The sequence below is a fragment of the Peromyscus leucopus genome, chromosome 18 (genome assembly GCF_004664715.2).
Source record: "Peromyscus leucopus breed LL Stock chromosome 18, UCI_PerLeu_2.1, whole genome shotgun sequence".
Classification (NCBI taxonomy): Eukaryota; Metazoa; Chordata; class Mammalia; order Rodentia; family Cricetidae; genus Peromyscus; species Peromyscus leucopus.
The window spans coordinates 57606-80016 of record NC_051078.1 but is presented as its reverse complement, the minus strand read 5'-3'; the positions used below and the strand labels follow the sequence as shown (position 1 = coordinate 80016).

General features: G+C 39.5%; 1 protein-coding gene across 2 annotated transcripts; it reads left to right on the top strand.

Moving 5' to 3' along the window:
• Window positions 1-399: 399 nt before the first annotated feature.
• On the top strand, window positions 400-21895 carry LOC114683523 (zinc finger protein 431-like). Of its 2 annotated transcripts, none has more exons than XM_028857851.2 (4): window positions 400-597; window positions 17840-17966; window positions 18133-18193; window positions 19592-21895. In XM_028857851.2, the coding sequence occupies exons 1-4, from the start codon at window positions 499-501 to the stop codon at window positions 21138-21140; spliced, it is 1836 nt and encodes a 611-aa protein (XP_028713684.1). In that variant the 5' UTR covers window positions 400-498; the 3' UTR covers window positions 21141-21895. The 2 variants fall into 2 exon arrangements, with proteins under 2 accessions (XP_028713684.1, XP_037067826.1); XM_037211931.1 differs by lacking the exon at window positions 400-597 and adding an exon at window positions 16674-16709.
• Window positions 21896-22411: the final 516 nt, after the last annotated feature.

Here is a 22411-nt window from a genome sequence, read left to right as displayed (position 1 = left end):
GAAGGTGTTGCTTCAGATTCTCAGACCCCAACACTTTCCAGACAAGAGGCTGTGGTTATCAGTCTCCATGGCACTGTAGATGTTGTTTATAACGGTTTTGAGTTACTCTGTGTGCCTCTGGTGCAACCTTGTCTGATTAGCCTCCTTTTGAATTTGTGTACTTCCTTTTAAAACTGGACCCACTGATTCACATTAACAAGAGACTTGCTGTTGAATTTGGCACCAATCTCCAGTCAATCTGGAATAGGTCTGTCCTTAGATTGGATGCCAAGGCTGGGAACCACTGTGCTGTGCCCCTTCTGCTTCTGCTCACCTGGTCCTGTCACTCAGGCCTCACTAGCCAATCACAGCTTCTAGAGGACCTGCCAGTCAGATGGGAGGGTTCTTCCGGGAGCCAGGCTTACAGGCTCAGCGCTTGCGAGGAAGTCGGAAGTTGCCGCTTGCGCTGCACCTTGGGCTTGATTGTGTGGGGAGCTGGGTCAGCTCGGTAGCCCCACCATGGTGAGCGAGTGGTTGCTCTCCACAGATGGGGAAGAATGGTGGGCCAAGACGAGCGAGGGACTGCAGTCCCCAGGCAGAGAGGAGTGGCCGGCCATGGTGAGTGAGGGGCCGCTGTCCCCAGGCGGGGAGGAGTGACTGACTGGTAGTTGTGAGTGAGGGGCCGCTGCCCCCAGGCGGGGAGGAGTGGCCGGCCACGGTGAGTGAGGGGCCGCTGTCCTTAGACTAGCTGGAGCGGCCTGCTGAGGCACGGGAGTCGTTTTGGTGCGTCCTCCCCTGGCTGGGTGGGAGCCAGTGGCCAGACACAGAGTTCGGCGTGTTCCTGCCTGGTCCTGCCTGGTCCAGCGTGGTCCTAGGTGGTTCTTGCAACTCCCTGGGCCAGGCTGGCAGCCTCTGAATAACTTCACTCCCTGTGCTGTGTCTGTGCAGAGTATTGGGAGTGGAACTGAGCTTAGAAATATCCTTGTTTGCAGGAGGCTGTGGGAATGAATATACAGCAGGTGACAGCTTGCGTTTGACAGGTGGACCCGCCAGATGTATAACTCTTTGTTGGGGAGTCTCACTAGGGAAAGTCCATGATGGAGCCCCACTAAATAAAATCCACGGGGTGGCCCCATTAGGTGAAGCAGTGGGGTCACTGGCTGTAACTGACTGGTTGTTTTCTGCCTGTAACTCCTCATGTGCCACCACCACCTTACCTCCCTAATAAGAACAGCTGTGGAGTTTTTCCCCACAGCCCTTTGGCAGTGTGTTTTACATCTTTGGGCACACTTACAGTTGTGGATGGTCGGGAAGTTGATTTCTGTTTAAGCTGTATAATTCTGATGTATAGAAGTAATACCAGAATATTCCTCTTTACTGACACAGGAAAGTAACAGTATTTTCATTCTCAAAGATGGCTAATTTTAGACTTGAGAACAGATTCAATCAGACTAAACTGCCCCTGTAGAAAATACACAAAGACTAATTCCCAGGTGTTGTTTATTGCTAAATCAAGGCTAGGCTGTTTACTTTGAGACATAGTTCTTTGCAGTCCTTCTCTTTCTGCTCTACCTCCTCTTGTTACTGTTTAGTCCTGAATTTCAATGTCGTTCTCTGGGAAAAAGTTAAGTGCAATAAGTGTATACACTCACTGGCCGGTCTTTATGGCCCTGCTAGCCTGAGAAAAACTGTGTGACTTTATGTGTTATGAGAATAGGTTGGGCCCTGAAAAATGTAACAAATAATTGTCTAGAGTTTGGCTAAGGAAGGAGCAGCATCATTGTAGGGATGAAGCTGTGCAGAGTGTGAGTAAAGTGTATGTATGCTGAGTGAGATGAAGAAGAAGCCTAGAGAGGATGAGAGAGAGAATTAATGAGAGAGTGAGTGAGCTAAGAGTGAGTGAATGATATAGAAGAAGCATGTGTGAGTGAGTGAGTGTGTGAGACATAAAGCTGCGTGAAAGAGTTGCCGCTACATATAGGAACTGTATAAAGAGCTGTATGAGAGCATGTAGGAGTGGTGTAAGGTATTACATGGTGAGAGAGCTATGTATATGAGATGTATAGCTATGGCTGTGTGGAGAATTATCTGTGGAGGCAAGGAAGAAGACGCCTCATAGAAAAGAAAAGTAGAAGAGTAATGTATGTAAAAGAAAGATGTGCAGACATGTGAAAATAGATGTAACTGTGTATAGAAGTGTATGGCCATAAGAAAGATATGTAGCTGTATGTACAGAATGTAGCAATGTGGAGATTTGTAACTGTGCAGAGACAGAAAGAGTCAGAGACCATTTTTAAGATGAAGTAAAAGAGAAAGCATGTACGTTTCCTTATTTTACCAGTCAGTTAGATAGAAACTTATTCTTAATTGCCCTCAGATAAAAAAGTTTCTTATCTCTAGCTACTCTGAGGCTAGAGTACTCTGAGGCCTATTTCACTACCCTAGGGCAGTTTGGCAAGTTCCTACCTGGTCCTGCCTGGTCCTATTTAGTCCTTGCATCTCCCTGGGCCAGAGGCAGCCTCTGAATAACTTCACTCCCTGGGCTGTGTTTGTGCAGAGCATTGGGAGTGGAACTGTGCTTAACAGTTGTTGTTAACATCACTGTGAAATGCTGGCACCTATAGTGCTTATATTGTCACATGTGGAGAGAGAAACATCACCAGCTTTGCCAAACTCAGAGAGCACTGGCCTCTCTAGTATCTTCCAGAAGTTCTGCACTTTTAACATTTAACATTTATGTTTAGGATCCATCTGGAATTAATTATGTGGAGCTTGTAAACACTGTCTTCTGTGTAGAGTAGCATTCCACTGCTAAACTGCGATGTAGAAAAGTAGAATTGATGGTAATAGAATTGATGGTATAAGGATTTACCAGTTCTTAGGAGACATTAAGTCACACAAAGTAGAATTTAGCTGAGGGAGGGCTGCATCCCAAATACCCCAAAGATAAGTAGTATGCTAACCATGCCTGTTAGAAATTAGTATGGTAAGATGTAAATGTTTGTTCACCAGGATTAATCAGCTGTTAAGCTACATTCCCATAACAAATGAGACAACCCAGATTTACAAGCAGCCTAAAGGCCCACCTACCTATCAAAGGCCTCTAGCATGCTGCTTAAGGAGCCATTACAGGGTCATAACCATCAAGTCCTGGTGTGCTATGAAGGTATTATAATTCTTGAACAGCTGCATCTCCAGCCTTTTTGAAAAGCAGTTTTGAGTTAAGGTCTCCCATCTTGATTGAGGTGGACTTGAACTTTTTCTGCTGCCCCACAGGGCATTGCCCTTGCTAGCCTCCCGACTAATCACCCTGAATTCTTGGATTATAGGTCTGCAGCACATCAGAGTTCTAAACTTTCCAGTTTGAGTCACATAGTGGGCTGTCCATTGCAGAACAAGGAAAGGATTTGTGTGTGGAGCATGGCTTCTCCCTTCAGAACAGAAGAGGAGGAGCAGTGTACTCTGTACACTGCAGGGGAAACAGTCTAGACAATAGCTAGATCCCAGACTGAAGTTGAAGGCAGTGAGCTGCAGGCCTCTCCATTACAAAGAAGGACCTGATGGGACAGGGTGAGTTATTTTCTGTGTAATTTCCCATCATGCATTAATTCCTTCCATGTGAAGGAAGACAAACAGAATTGGTGGGTATACAGTTTAGGGAGGATAGCTTGAACTACTAAGTATTCAGTTTGCTATTAGCAAAATCTCCCATGCAGGTATGTGCAATACAGGTTGACTCAGATATGTCAGCTCAGTAGTTTGAGAGACAGGCCGTTGGCTGTAACTCCATGTGTCAGCTAACAGCCCTTAGTGGCTATGGGACAAAGTCATACAGTGTCTTTTTAAGGACATTTTCTCTACCAGGGAAGTGCTTGCTCTGTTTCAAAGTCAGTATAGCTTAGTGTTCTATCTGCATGTCCAGTCGATACATCATTTTGTCAAGCAGTCTGGGCAAGAACAGTTTCTTGCCCAAATGGCTATTTTTGGCAAGAAGAAGATAAATTCCATATAGAGTGTCTTTAATGCCCATCCTCCTCTCTGAAGTAAATTGGTGCTGCCAGGAGCAGACATTTCTCACTGTCCAGAAAAATCTAGATTTTTAAAACATTTTAACTGCCATATTCTGTAGGTCTTTGAAGTGTTTGAAGATTACCTATCTAATTGAATTATATCTATAATACCTCCAACGAGAGTAGAAATACATATACAGTATAACAAAATTAAGTTTAAACTTGTATCAATAAACTAAAATCCATAGCTATGTAAAACACTTCTAAACAAGTTGTTGCTCTTTAAAGTAGGTTCACTAATCTACCCTTTGATACTATCATATCTATACTATCCCCTTCTTTAGAAAGAGATTGCATTTATAATCAACCTGCTTTAAATAAAAATATTGATTTTCCTCTGTCCCACACCAGAGGGCTCTTCTAATATGGGACAGGACAGAAGAAACTCTCAACCTTTTCTTTTGGCAATTTGCTTGGGTTTAGAGAAGGAGTGAGCCAATTCCATCTCCAAAGCCAGCTTGGTATATTTGGGAATTTGGGCGTAGCTTCTCATACTGCTTTCTGCTGGATGAGTGTGCTTTATTTTTATGAGGACACAATGAAAATTTTAGAATTATGAAATAGTCCGTGAGGCTGTATTCTCTGAGCCAGTTGCCTTGAAACCATTCTGGATGTTGGGATCATCTGGGCCATGGTGTCATCTGAGACCTTTCAGGTGGTCTTGGCTGGTCAAACCTGATGTATCTTAATCTGGAACAAACCCATAGCCTCTTGTTTCATGTGGAAACAAAAACAGAGCCTCCTTTCCAAAGCAACATATCCTTAGATCCAAATTTTCAAGTCAAAATACCTCTAAAATATACATATTGATTTAACTGAGCAGCCTTCACAATCAAATGTCTTTCTGCAGTTAAAAATATCAGAGGATATAATCCAGACTCTGTGTGATTTCCATCTCTATGTGGCTTTTTTTTAATATTACTTTTACTTTCTCTCTTTTTTTTTTTTTAGCTCCAGCCATCTTTATTTATACATCAAAAACAAGCATGCTTTTCCATAATAACAAACATGTTTTTTCCATCCTCCATTAACCCCCAGCAAAAACAAATATGTCAAATGTGTTTTTCCCAACTTTAACATCAAAACATCTTTAAACCCAAAACAACAGTTATCATTTTGCTGGCTTGGCCAAATATCGAGTTGGGTACATCCTGTCTTTACAAAACATAGCACACATTTTCAAGAACAACATTATCACTCAAAACATATTTACAGAAATAGGGGTGATCTGCCTCCGATCCTGTCAGCTCTGAATCAGAACAGCTCCCAGACTCTTTCAGACAGCTGGCTTCCCCAGACAAGAAACCTGAGAAGCATCAGCTCCCAAAGAATTTTAGGGGAAAATATTGGAGAAAAATTGGGTTTCCAGGAATGATCACATCTGTTCCATGCAAGATTGACAAAATGACACTAAATCCACCAAGAGAATCATCAATATCACGAGAGAGAAGAGAGAATGCAGGCCGCGTGGTCCCAGCAGTATCCTGCAGTATCCTGAAGTCCACTGGTCCTTGCCGAGTAAGACTGTCCCTGTGGGCTTTTACTTCATCTGGACCTGTTGGACAAGCACTCATATACTGGTCCAAAACTAGGCCGCAGGGCTCCCAACAGAGAATCATTGGTCTGAGGGCATATAATCAACCCAATATGGCAGGAATTTAACAAAGTTGGTCATATTGCTCCCACAGTCAAGAAGCAAGGGTAGATGAATGCTAACACCCAGCTGCTTTCTCCTTTTTTCCTTTTTATTTATCCTTGGACCTTAGGCCATAGGATGGTGCCACCCAATTTCAGAGCTGGTCTCAGTTCAACTTCTCTGGAAATGTCCTTATGGATACGCCCAAACTGTATCTCATAGGTGATTCCAAACTTGGTTAACTTGACAATGAAAATGAACCCTCACAGCCCCTATTATCCAACATGACAGATTTCTACTCAACTGCCACTTGTATGTTCAAGAGATACTTTTGAGTCATATTACATTTGCCTTCATCGTTACTCCTTCCACATTAAAAGCCTTTCTTCTGAGTTCAGTGCCACCCTTTTTTTCTCCTACTGTCTTCTGGTCACAGCTGGGCTTCTTTTTTTTTTTTTTTTTTTTTTTGAAAAAAGAAAATATAACTTAAGATATTTGAAAAAAACAAGGTGAATACAGGTTCAAAAATAATTAAGATACATTTTCTTAAGGCTACCTAGAATTAGGCTTTAAAGAATTCTACCATTTCAAGTTTACCACTAGTTACTAGATACCAATTTACAAACAAGATATTCACTTTTTTTTGTTCCTTTATCAAGAGAAAAATCTACCTTCAACTATGAGGGTGGTGATGGGGAGGGACTAAAAAACAAGATTCAAACAATCCTATGTAAAAATCACATTTTTCAAATGGAAGAACTCCAAACTGCACTAGAAGTTCCAATCACTAAGACACTTTCCATTGAAATGATTTAAGTACAAATACATGGCACCAAGGTTTAGGCCTAATATAGGCCTGACAACCAAGTCCTTGTTTTCTGGAAGAAAGGCCTCAAAAGTCCCACTCAATTCCACATAACAATGCTTCAAAGATCAATTAGGTTTTCATTTCCTTAATATTTTTGTTTTTGACTTCTAATCTTAAAGACTAGATTAAAACTTAGCTCATTTCCCAGAAGGCATTGCTTCCCTTTGCTCTATGAAGAGTCCACCAAGACCTCTTCCTCAAAACCATCTAGCCCCCAGCCTCCAGCCTGTGCTTGTGATGCATCTTTCTCAACATCCTGAAAAGGTAATGTAGGTAAAATATGCTCATAAATATTAAAACTAATTATTAGAAAGATGTAACTAGCTTTATAATTTAAGTTTTAAAACATAAATACTTGCAGCTTGATCTGTACTGACAATGATTGTCGGAGCCTAGAATTCAACATTTACAAATTGTCATTCACACACACACAAAACACACTATTATCACACAACTTGTGTCTTGAGAGAATCTTCTGCTTTTTAATCTTTGGCCTCCCAGTCAATCCAAAGTTCAACCAACTTTAACTAAAACTTCACTTAGAATTTCAAACAAGCTTTTCACCCACACATTAATGCTTGTCGTATCTTTCATCAACTGTCAAAATCTGAAGCCTGTAAACCATGTGCAACATCTTAAGCCAGTAAAGCACCAAAATAAAAAAAAAAATTAAAAACCCACCAAAAATCACTTTTCATAATGATTAACATAGAAGCACAAAATATCGACCATAAGTCAGGAAGCAGTTACCTGGACAGATACAATGTCCACTGTTGAAAGAATTTTTCTTCAATTTAAATGTCTTTTCTCATCTCTAATGAAACCTTAAAGTGCTAACTTTACTTATATAAAGCAAGCAAATTCTTCAAGTAATTTGCTACGCCAATTTTTATCAGCCTAAACAAGGAACTAAAAATAGCAAGTGAAGTGAAAAGGGCAGAACACTCGACCGGTTCTACACAGGTAGACACCCCGGAGAACGTCACCTACCATACTTTCTCTTTAAAGACTTTATTTTTTAAAACTTTCTATTTCTTTATATAACTATATATTCCTTTTTCTTTCTCTCCAAGCCTATTTACATTTTTATACACATTGTAAACTATTCCATCTGAATCTCTCTTATTGTGAACCTATTTGCTTTAAACTGCAGTGGCTAGTACTGAAGTAGAAGCCTTGGCTGCTGGCTCTGCCAACTCAGCTTCCCAACATGGCGGAACTAAGTTTACCAGCTCTGGGTGGGTCCATGCCTCCATCCAGCAGCGTGTAGCCCAAAAAACTCTTTTTCTTTTTAAACTAGTAAAGACTAAATCCACCAGGCACCAAACTGTGAATCTTGAAGGTGCCTCTGTGTATTGTGGCAGGAAACTGCAGCCATGCTGTAGGTCAAGCCCACGTGCCATGTACCCACCATATTGTAGTTAAAGTCCGCATGTTGCGGTGTCTTGCTGCCCGCATGAGACATGAAGCAGGAACCAGTTTTTGACTCCATTTAGAATTGCTTATTAAGTATTCTCAGGTTTTAGGTGGAAACTCGAGCCATCGGGTGCCATTTGTAGCTGAAGTTTTCCTGGTCCTGCCCGGCTCCCACAGCCCTGTGGCTGCTTGGACCCAAATAAACACACAGAGGCTTATATTAATTAAAACTGCTTGGCCATTTGCTCAGGCTAACTATTGACTAGCTCTTACACTTAAATTAACCCATAATTCTTATTTATGTTTAGCCATGTGGCTTGGTACCTTTTCTCAGTTCTGCCTTCACATCTTGCTTCCTCTGTGTCTGGCTGGTGACTCCTGCCTCTTCCCAGAATTCTCTTCTCATCTTGTCACACCTATACTTTCTGCCTGGCTACTGGCCAATCAGCACTTTATTTATGAACCAATCAGAGCAACACATTCACAGCATACAGAGCAATATCCACAGCAATAAAGCTTCTGCCTCTTTGCCACTTTGATTTTGCTATGCTCTATTACTTAATCATGTCTTCATCAATAGGGTCTTCTCAAGTTCTTGAGGATAACCAAGAGCAATGCAGTGTTATGTTTGAGGGATTTGGAGGATCTAATTGGCAAAAATTCCAAAAGAAGTAACTTATACATGGCAAAGAATTTTTGTCTCTCTCTGGTGTCCAGTAGGAGCATTGTTCTGTTTCAGAGTACCTCCATTTTAATTCTGTATCTCTCTCTCTCTCCTTTCTATTCACCTTTCTATGTGTGTTTGTGTCTCTCTGTGTGTGAGTGTATGTTAGTGATATAAAAGTGTAGTAAATTTCCTTAACTTTTTCAAAAAGTCTTTTGTTTTATTTATCCCTTTCACTTCTCCTTTGTATATCCTACCTCCATCCCACCCCCCAATATAGTTTAACCCTCCTTAGTCCGTTTTTCCCTTTGCATTTGTGAATTTTATCTCCCTTCTCTCCATAGCCATTCCCATGGCATTTTATCAATTTCGTGAACTCTATGGATATTACAATTGAAACACATATCTGAAGATTTAACATCAACCTCCACAGTGACTGAAAACATGTAATGTTTATCTTCTTTGGTCTGAGTACCTTACTCAAAATAACTGTTTCTAGCTCCTTCTGTTTAGTTGTGCATTCCATAGTTTCATTTTTCTCAATATCTGAATAAGATTACCCTTTTTATTTTCATTATTCATTGATCAGTTGATGCAAATCTAGAGTGTTTCCATTTCCTGGCTATTGTAAATATAATCACAATGAACATGAATTATCTCTGGAATATGATATGGAATTTCTTCTGTATATAAATATGGGAGTGGTACTGCTGGGTCATATGGTATATCTAGAGTTACCCTTTTGTGGATGGATCCTCCATACTGATTTTTAAAATGGTTGCACCAGTTTGATTCCCTCAAGCACTGAAATGGAGTTCTTTTTTCTGCACATCAATGCCAGCACTTGTCATTTTTAAAAATTTTAGGCATTCTGACTTTGATGAGATAAATTCAGAGAGAAGTTGTAATTTGTATTTCCCCAGCATCTAAGTATTAATGTTAAACACTTTTAAATGTTTGTCAGCTGTTTGTATTTTATTTTCTGAGAATTCTCTAGTTAGCTCTATTCCTCATGATATTTAAAATATAAACACACAGCAACTCCCTTCACCTTCAACTCTCCAATCACTCCATGCCCCTGTTGTGGAATATTGCTTGAACAATGTAAGGATGTGTACATTTTTTATGCTGCATTTGTTTAATTATGTAAAGATATGTTGCTCTTTTCACCTTGCCTGCCTAAGGCACCTGATTGGTCCAAAAGGTAAACAGTCAATATCTAGACAGAGGAAGAATAGGCAGGGTTGACTGACAGAAAGAATAAGTAGGAAGAGGAATCTAGAGAGAAGGCAAGAATGAGGGAGAAAGAGGAACATGCTTGGGATTGGAAGCAAGACAGCAGCCAGCCAGCTAGCCACGATAAGCAGAAAAGTAGGACAGGAAGGAAGGGAGGGAGGGAGGGAGGGAGGGAGGGAGGGAGGGAGGGAAAGTAAAAAGGAAAGGAAGGAAAAGGAAAAAAAAAAGCTCTGGAGAAAAATGTCTAAGCTAAGACTGAGCATTCATAACTAATAGGAAGTCCCCATGTCATGATTTGAGAGCTGGTTGGTGGCCTAAAAGAAAGCCTGTTCCATGCCCCCACTTACTCTGTCTCAAACTGATTGTTTCCCTTTTGTTATTATTGCATATATATTTATATGTCCATTGACATAAAATAAATATGAGCTGCTGAGCCGATTTGGTATTTCTTCAGTTTATATGATTTCAGGGCAGGCCACTTTGGTTTTGATAACCAACTATTAGTTTACTATAGTATTTTGTCTAGGAATAGGATCTCATTAAATCCCCCCCATAGCCAGTAGACATACTAACAGGGTGTATGTCTACTGGCTATGTTTTCTCTTTCATCTGAGATCTTCTTGCAGGGCTCAGTGTCTGTCTGCCTTGCCAGCTTGGCTTTGGCTTCCCGGCTCCTATATGATTTCTGCTCTAGAGTTCCAGGCCTCCTCTTCCAGAGCCCTGTGGATGGGTGGCCCTGCTGTCTCCACTGGCCTTGATCTAGAGCAGCTCTCCAGTTTAGCTGCCAAGCACTCCTTATTCTGCCTCTTTCCTCAAAACTGAAGTCACCACAGGACTCCCAGGTCCTTTGAATCAGACTGAAAGAATGTGTGAAAGGGCATTTCCAGAGAGGGGGGAATGTTTGTGAGCATGTTATATGGGTGTGTCTGTGAGGGATTTGCCTGGGGGTGCATCAGGAGATTGCTGTGCTTGTGAGGAGATGAGCTGAGTGATTTCTGCTGGGTTTTTCTCAGGGAGAGGGTGTGTTTAGTAGGGATTGGCAGGTGTGGCCCAGGGAGGCAGGGAGGTGGGGCTGCACAAGCTCACAGGCCCTGTGCACCAACTCAGCTCCTGTCTTAAATATTTGTGGACCTGAAAGAGTATCCGTGACATCTCGCCTGATCACTTGCAGCCCTAGGACTAGTCCCTAGAGTCAGTCAGGGCTGATGATGAAACCCAGAGAGATAGAGGTCATAGTGCAGCTGCTGTAGCTGTTAGGAGTAGCAGGATGCTGGGAACAGCCCAGGAACAGCTTGCCATGGTCATATAGGTGAGAACCTGATGCAGGGAAAGTAAGACAGGCATCTACCTACCCTTCTTAAAGACTTTCCTGCCACTGGGTTGCTTTCTGATTCTTTAGTCTCTAAGCCACTCTCCAGACTGTTCTTTGAGCCCAAATGCCCTCCAAATACTTCCTGGTGTCCAGATGCTTTACAGAGCTTTCCATGGGGCCACCATTGCCTTCTGAGATTTCATAAATTGCTAGAGTCTTGGAATGTTCCTGGAAGAGCATGGGTGATCCTAATATAACACTACCTCAGAGAGCCAGCCTCCAAGGCAGCACTCATGGCTTGAAGGGAATTCCACAGCATCAGCAAATCTTAGACTTTTCTATCTGAGGAGTTTTAGGGAATTGAAAACACTCATGCACTCTCTTGATGGTTTCTTTATTCACTCATATTATCTCCTCATGCTGTTCTCTCATGTTGTTCTCTCTTTTTCACTGCTTATATACCCCAACAAAATCTTCCAGGCAATTGAAGAGTCCTAAGAAAGGTTACATTCTATAGGTAAAGACAGGAATTAAAAACAGTCATCTCAACAACTCTCATGCAATATATCTAAGTAGCCTGTTATGTGCAAGCAAGGAGCATATTTTCTCAGCCAACCCTTTTATTGACAGGCTGTAAACTGTAGTTATAAAGAAAGAATCTATTACTTTATTATCTATCTTGAGAGGTAATCTTATAAGGAATCTTAAAAGAATCATAAACCTAAACTACTGAAGAGCCTAAGAAGATGAGAAAATTGTATACTCACAACCTGTCTGAGTATATAGCCTCTTTGACTGTTTGTCCCTGCATTCTCCCAAGCAGGCAAATTAAACTAACTCAATGACTGCATAAACATTTTCAACTAGCACTCTGCAATCAGGAATCATAAATTCTGATTCCCTTTAGATCTCAATGTTACCTACAGAGTGCTGAGTTTTAGACAAAAAGACTCTAAAAGTGTCACAGATTCTCTAGTTCAGGCACAGGTCAACATTTCTGAGCCACTATATATCTTTTAGTATGAGCTCTGCTGGCACTTTTCACAATACTATATTGCTTAAATCTTAAAATGTAACTTTTGTCCTGTGTGTGACTATTAAAAGAAAACCTGTAGTAGTGTACACTGATGGGATAAAAGACTAGACAATAGCTAGATCACAGACTGAAGTTTAAGGCAGTGAACTGCAGGTGTCTCCATCATAAAGAAGGGCCTGATGGGTGAGGGTGGGTGACTTTCTAGTAATTTTCCAGCATGTATTAATTTCTTCTATGTGAATGAAGACAGAAAGAATTGGTGAGTGTACAATTTAGGGAGGGTAGCTTGAACCATTGAGTATTCAGTTTCTGATTAGGGGGACTCTTCTATACAGATATGTGCAATCCTGGTTGACACAATTAAGTCAGCTGAGAGGTTTGAGACAGTCCATTGGCTATAGCTCTGGGTCAGCTTACAGCACTCAGCAGCTAACATTTTACATGGGACAAGTCATACAGTCTCTTGTTAATGGTATTCTCTCTACCAAGGAGAGGCCTACCTAGTCTTTTTCAAAGTCAATGTAGCTAAATGTTGTTCCAATTATTTCTATCCCTTTAACAAGTCAATTATTGGTATAACTTTTTAAATTTTATTTTCTTTAAATGCATTACTGCTCTAATCTCTTATTTGTTTTTATTCAATAGTTGCCAGTCATTAAGAATTTCATTCTATTTTTTCTTAGGTGCTATCATCTATCTATCTATCATCTATCTATCTATCTATCTATCTATCTATCTATCTATCTATCTATCTATCTATGTGAGTTTAGAGCAGTGTTACTCAACCTGTGTGAGTCATGACCCCAAGAGTCAAAGATGCTCACACAGGGGTCACCTAAGACCATCAGAAAACAGATGTTTATATTATAGTTCACAAAAGTAGCAAAATTGCAGTTATGAAGTAGCAATGGAAATAATTTTATAATTGGCAGTCACTACTGGGATATGAACTGTATTCAAGGGTTACAGCATTTGAAAGGTCAAGAACTACTGGTTTAGGTCAATGTCTTCAATAGCTTGGGCTTGCCTCACAGTATGTAATTGAGAATTGCTTTGAACACATAAGCCTGACCTTGATGCCCATTGCTGGGAAGACATTCCTGCTCCTCCTTCCAGACTGGTTTCATTTCCAGGATTCTGCAGTTTGTGTTTTCTTTATTGCTTTTATTTCCATTTTCAGCTCTTGAACAGTTTTGTTTCCTTCAACTATTTGGTTTTTTCTTCTCTTTATTTAAGAGGTTTATTGGTTTCCTGACTTTCTTTGTGGGATTTATTTGTTTCCTTCCTAAGGACATCTATCATCTCCATATAGTTGGTTTTAAGGTCTTTTTTTTTTTTTTCTGTATTTCAGCTATGGTGAAATTTCAGTACCTGCTGGGATAGGATAGCTGGGCTCTGGTGGTAACATGTGCCCTGGCTGGTATTGATTATGTTCCTATCCTGGTATCTAGCAACTGGGTTTGGAGTGATTATAGGTCTAGGTACTGATTTCTGAGTTTGTCTTGGTTGGATGGGAGTTTTGTTCCTGGGTTTCTGTTTGCTTTCTGGATTTTTAGAGCATGTGTTAGCTGAGTGTTGCCTTTTTCTACTGCCCTTCTTGGCTCGTGTATTCAAGGGATAATGCTTGCTTTTGATTTTGGCTAGAATCTTGTAGTTCTTTTTTAAGAGGACCATGTTAAATTTGTAGGTCTGTCTTTGTGCCTCCTTTTATCAGTGGTGCCTTTTGTGTTATATGATGGACCTTTACCTATTTTTGTATTTTGACAGATTACTATATTATGTTATGAGTTCATTGAGTTTTTGTTGGTTTGGAGATTCTGTGGAGAAACAGTTTTAGTTTTCTCTTCTTGATCTTACACCCTTGCCTCTTCTCATTTCTTGGTATATCTGTGTTTTCCAGTTGTTACTATCATCAATGTTTGCATTTTTTGCTATTTAAATCATTGATGTGGTTAATACATTGGTTTTGGGTTTTAAAACCTTCTTGTATATGATTGTCTCTGTTTCCTAGTTAGCACCAGCAGTCAACATATCTGAACCTACAGTCCCCTGAGGGAACATCAATTGAGGATGTGCCTCCATCAGAATGGCTGGTTGCCATGTCTATGAGAGACTGTGTTGATTGATGATTGATGTGCAAAGGACCTTCCATTGAGGGTGGCAATACCCCAAAGAAAGTAGGCCTGGGCTAGATAAGAGAGCTAGTTGGGCATGAAACAATGACCAAGTAAGAGAGAAAGCCAAGAAACAAAGTTTCCCTGTGTTTTTTACCTTCACTTGCTAGCTTGAGTTTCTATCCTAAACTCCCACAATGATGGACTATAATCTGACATAATCATCCAAATAAACCTATTTATTACCTAAGAAGCTTTTGGTTAGAGAATTTAATCCCAGCATCAGAGATTCAAGTTAGAATAAAAATGATACACCAAAAGTGACTTTGTTGCTGGGCAGAACCTGGGAATACTATCTTTTAGAGGAATGTGGAAGATATCAAGACTTTGGGTATCAAGAGTCATAAGCTCTACACAGAGCTTAATAAACTGCTCTTGTAGGATCTGGGAGATGGGAGTGTTGAGTGTAATGGCAGACAGTGGGGGTCCAGGTATTAGGATTTCAATGGGAAGTAGAATTCATGGTAAATTAGGCTAGAGGTCATTTGTGTGATATTTTTTCCCCAAACCTTTCTTATTTTACTCAATGCCCCAAGAAATTGAGGAAGGTGGAATTAAAAATAATGGGCTGATTACTGAGCTGGAACATTGAATCTCTTGGATGGCTATTACTGATGACTCATTCAGGACTACAGTGAAAAAAAGCAAGTGGGGCAGAAGTCAATAAAAATTCTATGGGGTTATACAGAAAAACCGCACTTAGGTAGTTTCAGATGGCAGTCAAGTGCTGAAACAGAGGCAGAAAATTTCAGGGAGATTATCACCATTAAAGAGGAAGTCTTTGTAGACAGAGAGCTTTTCCCTATTTCACCTGGCCCTGTGGTCCCATAGCCATTTATAAAATAATCATTCAGAGGCTTAGTATTAATTACAAACTGTTGGGTCTATGGCTTAGGCTTCTTGCTAGTTAGCTCTTACATCTTAAATTAACCCATATCTGTTCATCTGTGTATTGCCATGTGTCTCATGGCTTTACCTGTATTCTATTACATCTTGTGTCCCTTCTGGCTCTCAGCATTTCCCCTGACTCTGCCTTTCTTCTCCCTGTATCTGTCTCTTTTGGATTTCCCACCTGTCTATATCCTGTCATGCCATAGGCCCAAAGCAGCTTCTTTATTAACCAGTGGTAGCAACACATATTCACAGTATACAGAAAGACCATTCCACAGCAGTCCTTCCCTCTACATTGGATGCCTAGCAGGGTGCCCTAAGGGTAAGAATCCATCCTTCTGTGCCCTCAATTAATGGGAGGAGTAGGCAAAGTGATTCCTAGTTCCAGTAAGCAACTTCATACAAAACATGCTGCAACTCTGGCCCAATCACAGCTTAGAAACCAAAGTTGGGGGTATCATTGATGTTGTACTGCTTCTGGAAACAAGAAAGATTTGACATTATGGATTCTTAGTCTGTGGTTTCAGTTCAGCACAGTTACAGGCAGTTTGTTTGGCAGAGTCAAGAGTCCCAGTGAGGAGACTGAGAGTTTATTGCAGGATGCTGTGAGGTTGAACCCTAGGTTGTATTTTGAGACCATAAAATGTTGTGATGCCTAAGCTATAAAATATCTGTCATGGAGAGCTGTGTATAGAGAGTGGAAGTAACCAAAGAGAGAGAGATGTATGAGAAGTTGCAGGGATAGGGGCTTCTATCCCTTTGAAACTGAAGTCATCTCTGTCTGACAGAGCTATAGGATTTGATGGTTGCCCTGCTGGGTTTGTCTTGTCTTGGCCCAATCTTCCCTCATTATTTACCCATTCTTCTCTTTTGGAATGAGAATGGCTATTGTGTGCCATTGTATGTTGGAAAGATATGATTTGTTTTTTGATTTCACAAGATGTCACAGTCAAGAGATTCTCTTGAGTGTCAGAAGGACTTTGGACATTTGAATAGTGTAGAGGCTGTTACAGACTATTAGGATTATTGAAGTGACTATATGCACTTTCTTCATGGATGGCCATGAGCCTATAGTGACCTGGTTCAGAATGTAGTTGATTGAATGAAGAACCTCCTCAGTAGGTATTGTAGTTGAAACATTACTGTGTTGTGGTTGAAACTGATCAGCTGGCTTCCATCTCCTGTGGTTATACCTTTACCATCATTATAGACGCTATTCCTAAATCATATAAAATACAATAGAAACAATTGCTATTCAATGCTAAGTTGTTTTGCTAGCCTGCAGTTTTTATTATTTTAATTTTGTTGTTTTTTAAGACAAGGTTTGTCTGTGTATCCCTGGCTGTCCTGAAAGTGGCTCTGTAGACCAGAATGGCCCCTAACTCAGAGATCTACCTGACTGTGGCTCCCAAGTGCTGGGATTAAAGGTGGGACAACATTTCTGGCTTTCTTTGATTTTATATTATTGTGTGATAGGCCTGGAATGTAGGTTTTTGTACATGTTAAGCATGTGCTATTATGCTGAACTTCACCTACATCTTGAATTTTGAAATTTGGCAGAAGATATCATTCTCTTTCCCAGGATGGCATGTATTCATGACATTAGTACTGCCTGGGCCTTCTGTGTGTGACATTCTTCCTGCCTGTTGTGTTTTGAATTTTTCAAAATAAATATGAGCATTTTGCCTATATGCATGGATATGCACCACATATGTGCCTGGTCCTCACAGTAGTCAAAAAATGGTCTCAGGACCCCTGAACTTGGAATAATGGGTAGTTGTGATCCCCCGTGTACATAATGGCAATTAAGCCTACCTATATGCAAGACCAGCAAATTGAGCCGACTCTCCTGCCTTATGTTAATTATTTATGATCAATATTTGCATTGCTAATGTTTTCATTTGTCTATTTGTAACTGTTTAAACACTCATTCCTTTTTAATAAGATCTTATTAATGCTAGAGTTAAACTGGGGCATTTCAGGTTTCTGGAAGATGAATACAGAACTCGAGGGAATGCATAACTCTTTGTAGGAACTTCAGTAAAAACTTCTGAGTTCTTTCTAATTTTTTGTTTGATTGATTTTTGCAGAGGAGACAGGGTCTTGCTGTATACTTCTTGCTGCCCTGGAACTGATTGCATAGACTAGAGTGACATTCAATTCAGAAGAATCACTCTCTGCCTTCTGAGTGCTGGGATTAAAGGCATGACCCAATACACTCAGCTTGCCTTCTATTTTTTCTTTTTTTGTAGTTAGTAATTGTTAACACAATTTCTCTGATGTGTACTCATTACTGCTGATCTGTTTGCTTGTCTCTCTGCCTGCTAATAGTCATTTCTTTTGCAATATGATATCCCATTCAAAGGGTGCAGAAATGACAGGTGAAGCTCCTATTCAGTTTCCTTCTAAAGTGCCTTTGTGATGATACTATAATGTCCATGTCATGGATTGGGTGTGGGAAACACAAGAATTATTTGACTATATTGTCAAAGAAGTATACATTTACAATGTTGTCAGTATCATGCTTTTTGCTGTACACATGTATGGGATCTTTTAGAATGCAGTGACCTATGATGATGTGCATGTGAACTTTACTCAAGAAGAGTGGGCTTTGCTGGATCCTTCTCAGAAGAATCTCTATAAAGATGTGATGCTGGAGACCTACTGGAACCTCACTACTATAGGTAAGACTGAATTTTCTTTCACATATTAAAATAAGGGGACAACTATTTCTTAGTTAATGATGAGCTGAATAAATCAGGCATGGTTCTAAGGTTCACTGAAGATAGTACTCAAATATAGCATAATTTCTAATAATATACCATACATTTTTCTGGTACTATATTTTAGGCTACAATTGGGAAGACCATAACATTGAAGAACATTGTGAAAGTTCTAGAAGACACAAAAGGTAATTTTCATGTACAAGCTGATACAAACGTGCCTCTCAAGAAATTTTAATATGTCCTGGAAGTTGTAAAGAAAAGCAATGATATAAATAAGCACAGCTGTGGTGGTATTGTGTTCCCCGAAATATTGAGCATGCTAATAAACTTATCTGGGGTCAGAGAACAGAACAGCCACAATATTAAACATAGAGGATAGGCAGTGGTAGCACATGCCTTTAATCCTAGCATTCCAGAGGCAGAGATCTACCTGGATCTCTGTGTGTTCAAGGATACAGCCAAGCATGGTGACTCACACCTTTAATTCCCAAAAGTGAGCCTTTTATCCCAGGGAGTGATGGCAGAAAGCAGAGCATGAAGACCAGAAACTAGAAGCGTTTAGCTGGTTAAGCTTTCAGGCTTTGGAGTAGCAGTTCTGCTGAGATTCATACTGGATGAGGACTTAGAGGTTTCCAGTCTGAGGAAACAGGATCAGCTGAGGAACTGGCAAGGTGAGGTAGCTGTGGCTTGTTCTGCTTCTGTGATCTTCCAGCATTCACCACAATATCTGGCTCCAGGTTTGATTTTATTAATAAGACCATTTAAGATTCCTGCTACACACAGCTTAAAGTGCATGGTTGATTATTAAATTCTCACAAAACCATATACCTTAAGATCAGATAGGTGAATTATGTTTGCAAGGCATTTCTTTAAGAGAGAAGACAAGGAAACAATGCCTTAACAGATATCACCATTTGAGTCATAGTCCCATGTATGTTGTAGAACTGCCAATCCATTTAGTTTCATAACACTCAGATATTGCAAAAGGTATACTACATTGAATAGGTGATAAGTATATATCTAAAGCTTTCTACTAATCAAATAATCCATAATAAAGGTGTTATTATTCATATACTTGTTTTGACTGTGCTAAGTTTAGGGAGAGGGGAAATTAGAGCCAAGAGTCAAGGGGCAATTTTTGTGGAGAAACCTTAATTCCTATACACATGTCTATGAGGAATAGATAGTCAAACTGTGAATACAGTGTGGAAACCTTTTGTTTGTTATTCTTTTCTTAATAGGTTTACCATATGTCACTCTGGATATAGGCTATATGAGAATAGGGATATGGGAAAAAACAATGTATCTTTTTCTCTCTGTGTCAATTAGAAGATATGTAGTAGTCCCCACTTCTAGACACTTTGTTGAATGTGATTCAGGTTTACAAATAATTGGTTTTCGAGCTTCATTGGGAATGCATCAACAATTTCACTTTGCAGAAAAGCCCTATGATTACTAGGAATGGGTAAATATTTCTGTTCATCTTGGTTCACTTTGCAAATGTAGAATGACTCATACTATAGGAAGAGTTATGAATGCAATAAGTGTGGTAAAGCTTTTATATGTACCTATTATCCTTGCAGACACAAAAGAAATTATACTGGAGAGAAAACCCATGAAGTTATTCAATATGGTGAAGCCATTGCACATCAGAGTATTCTAAAAATACATAAAGGAACTCTTATTGGAGAGAAACACTATGAATGTAATCAGTATGGTAAAGCCTTTGCAAGTCATGGTCATCTCCGAATACATAAAAGAACGCATAATGGAGAGGAACCATTTGAATATAATCAAGGTGGTAAACCCTTTGAAAGTCACAGTAGTCTCCAAGTACATAAAAGAACACATACTGGAGAGAAGCCCTATGAATGTAATCAGTGTGGTAAAGCCTTTGCAAGTCACAGTAGTCTCAAAATCCATCAAAGAACACATACTGGAGAGAAACCCTATGAATGTAATCAATGTGGTAAAGCCTTTGCATATCGCTGTACTCTGCAAAAACATAAAAGATTGCATACTGGAGATAAACCGTATGAATGTAATCAATGTGGTAAAGCCTTTTCACAACTCACTAATCTTCAAATGCATAAAAGAACACATACTGGAGAGAAACCTTATGAATGTAATCAATGTGGTAAAGCCTTTGCATATCATAGTTATCTACAAATCCATAAAAGAACACATACTGGCGAGAAACCCTATGAATGTACTCAATGTAGTAAAGCCTTTGCATTTTATAGTAATCTCCAAATACATAAAAGAAGACATACTGGAGAAAAACCCTATGAATGTAATCAATGTGGTAAAGCCTTTGCTGAACAGAGTCTTCTTCAAATGCATAAAAGAACACATACTGGAGAGAAACCCTATGAATGTAATCAATGTGGTAAAGCCTTTGCAAGTCATGGTCATCTCCAAAGACATAAAAGAACACATACTGGAGAGAAACCGTATGAATGTAGTCAATGTGGTAAAGCCTTTGCAAGTCATGGTCATCTCCAAGGACATAAAAGAACACATACTGGAGAGAAACCCTATGAATGTAGTCAGTGTGGTAAAGCCTTTGCATTTTACAGTAATCTCCGAATACATAAAAGAAGACATACTGGAGAGAAACCCTATGAATGTAATCAATGTGGTAAAGCCTTTGCTGAACAAAGTCCTCTTCAAATGCATAAAAGAACACATACTGGAGAGAAGCCCTATGAATGTCCTCAATGTGGTAAAGCCTTTTCACAACTCACTAATCTTCAAATGCATAAAAGAACACATACTGGAGAGAAACCCTATGAATGTAATCAATGTGGTAAAGCCTTTTCACAACACAGTCATCTTCAAATGCATGAGAGAACACATACTGGAGAGAAACCCTATGAATGTAAACAATGTGGTAAAGCTTTTGCACATCAGAGTACTCTCCAAAAACATAAAAGATTACACACTGGAGAGAAACCCTATGAATGTAATCAATGTGGTAAAGACTTTTCACAACTCAATAATCTTCAGGCACATACAAGAACACATACTGTAGAGAAGTCCTTTGAATGTACTCAATGTGGTAAAGCCCTTGCATGTATCAGAAGTCTTCTAAATCATGAGAAAAAGTCATCCTGCAGAGAAACTCTGTGAATATACTCAAATCATCCTGTAAAGAAACCCTGTAATTGTAGTCAGTGTGGTCATGTTTTGCATTTTGTGATAGCCTTTTACAAGAGTAAATTTTTAGTTTGCAACCAATCTGTTAATATCACAGTAATCTTTGATGATCTGAAACACTAATACCAGAGGGAATATGACAATAAAAATTTGGTAAAATTTTTGAACAAGAAAAAAATCCGACAATATCAACAGTCTTGTCTAGCATGATAATATCCATTTTTTACTTTGTTTGCACCTTCATACTCATTGACAACAGCCCTACTTATTTAAAGAATAAAGTAACTCTTTTAGATTTCATACTTCTCTTCAATTACATGAAATGTCTAATTCAGGTGTAAAAGTTTATGGATGTGTATTAGTGCCTTTTCTGTTGTTGTGACAAAACACAATGTCTATGTCAACTTATGAATGTTTAGTCCTTAGTTCTGGAGGGATACAGGATCACCATGAAAGTGGCATAGCAATAAATGTCAGACTTGGCAGGTGAAGCAGAAGGCTAGGATCTCACATCCTCAACCTGCAGCATGATCTATTACATAAACCAATTCATAATGAAGAAAACCTCAGTAAATAAACCTTTAGCTACCTGAATACCTGTGTTAAAAGAATAAGTACTTACAAGAGAAAATTAATGATAGACTCTTGGATCTTCTTGTATTGGGAGTTACAAGAAGTTGTCAAAAACCTGACCTTGGTCCTGGGAATAAAGTTTTCTTAACTGCTCAGCCTTGTTTCTAGCTCTATAAATGATTTAAATATTTTGTATCATCTTGATATCAGGAAACAGGGAAGAACTCATACAGCAACAACAAAAAAAACTGTTTTTGCTGTTTGCCATATGGTCTAGTAGCATATGAACACAAGAATTTCATAGCAGAAGACAGCAGATATATTAAAAACTGAATGATACCGAATGTTCCTTGATAAATGGTTTCCTCTAGAAAAATTCCTCGGCTTTCTAGGTATAGCTTTAATATACAGCTGAATCTCTACAATATATTGTTGTGGCTCTATACCACCTTAGAGTTTCAAAATTATCATTTTGCATCATCTAATAGACTATCCATTGTAGTCACAGGGAAAGGATTTGCATGTGGAGCCTGGCTTCTGCCATCAGACCAGAGTAGGAGGAATAGTTTATTGTGTGTACTGCGGTGAGAAACAGGGTAGGCAATCAGCTGCTCAAGTCATAATTATGAAAAAGGACCTGATTATAGCATGGGGAGTGATTTTGTAATTTT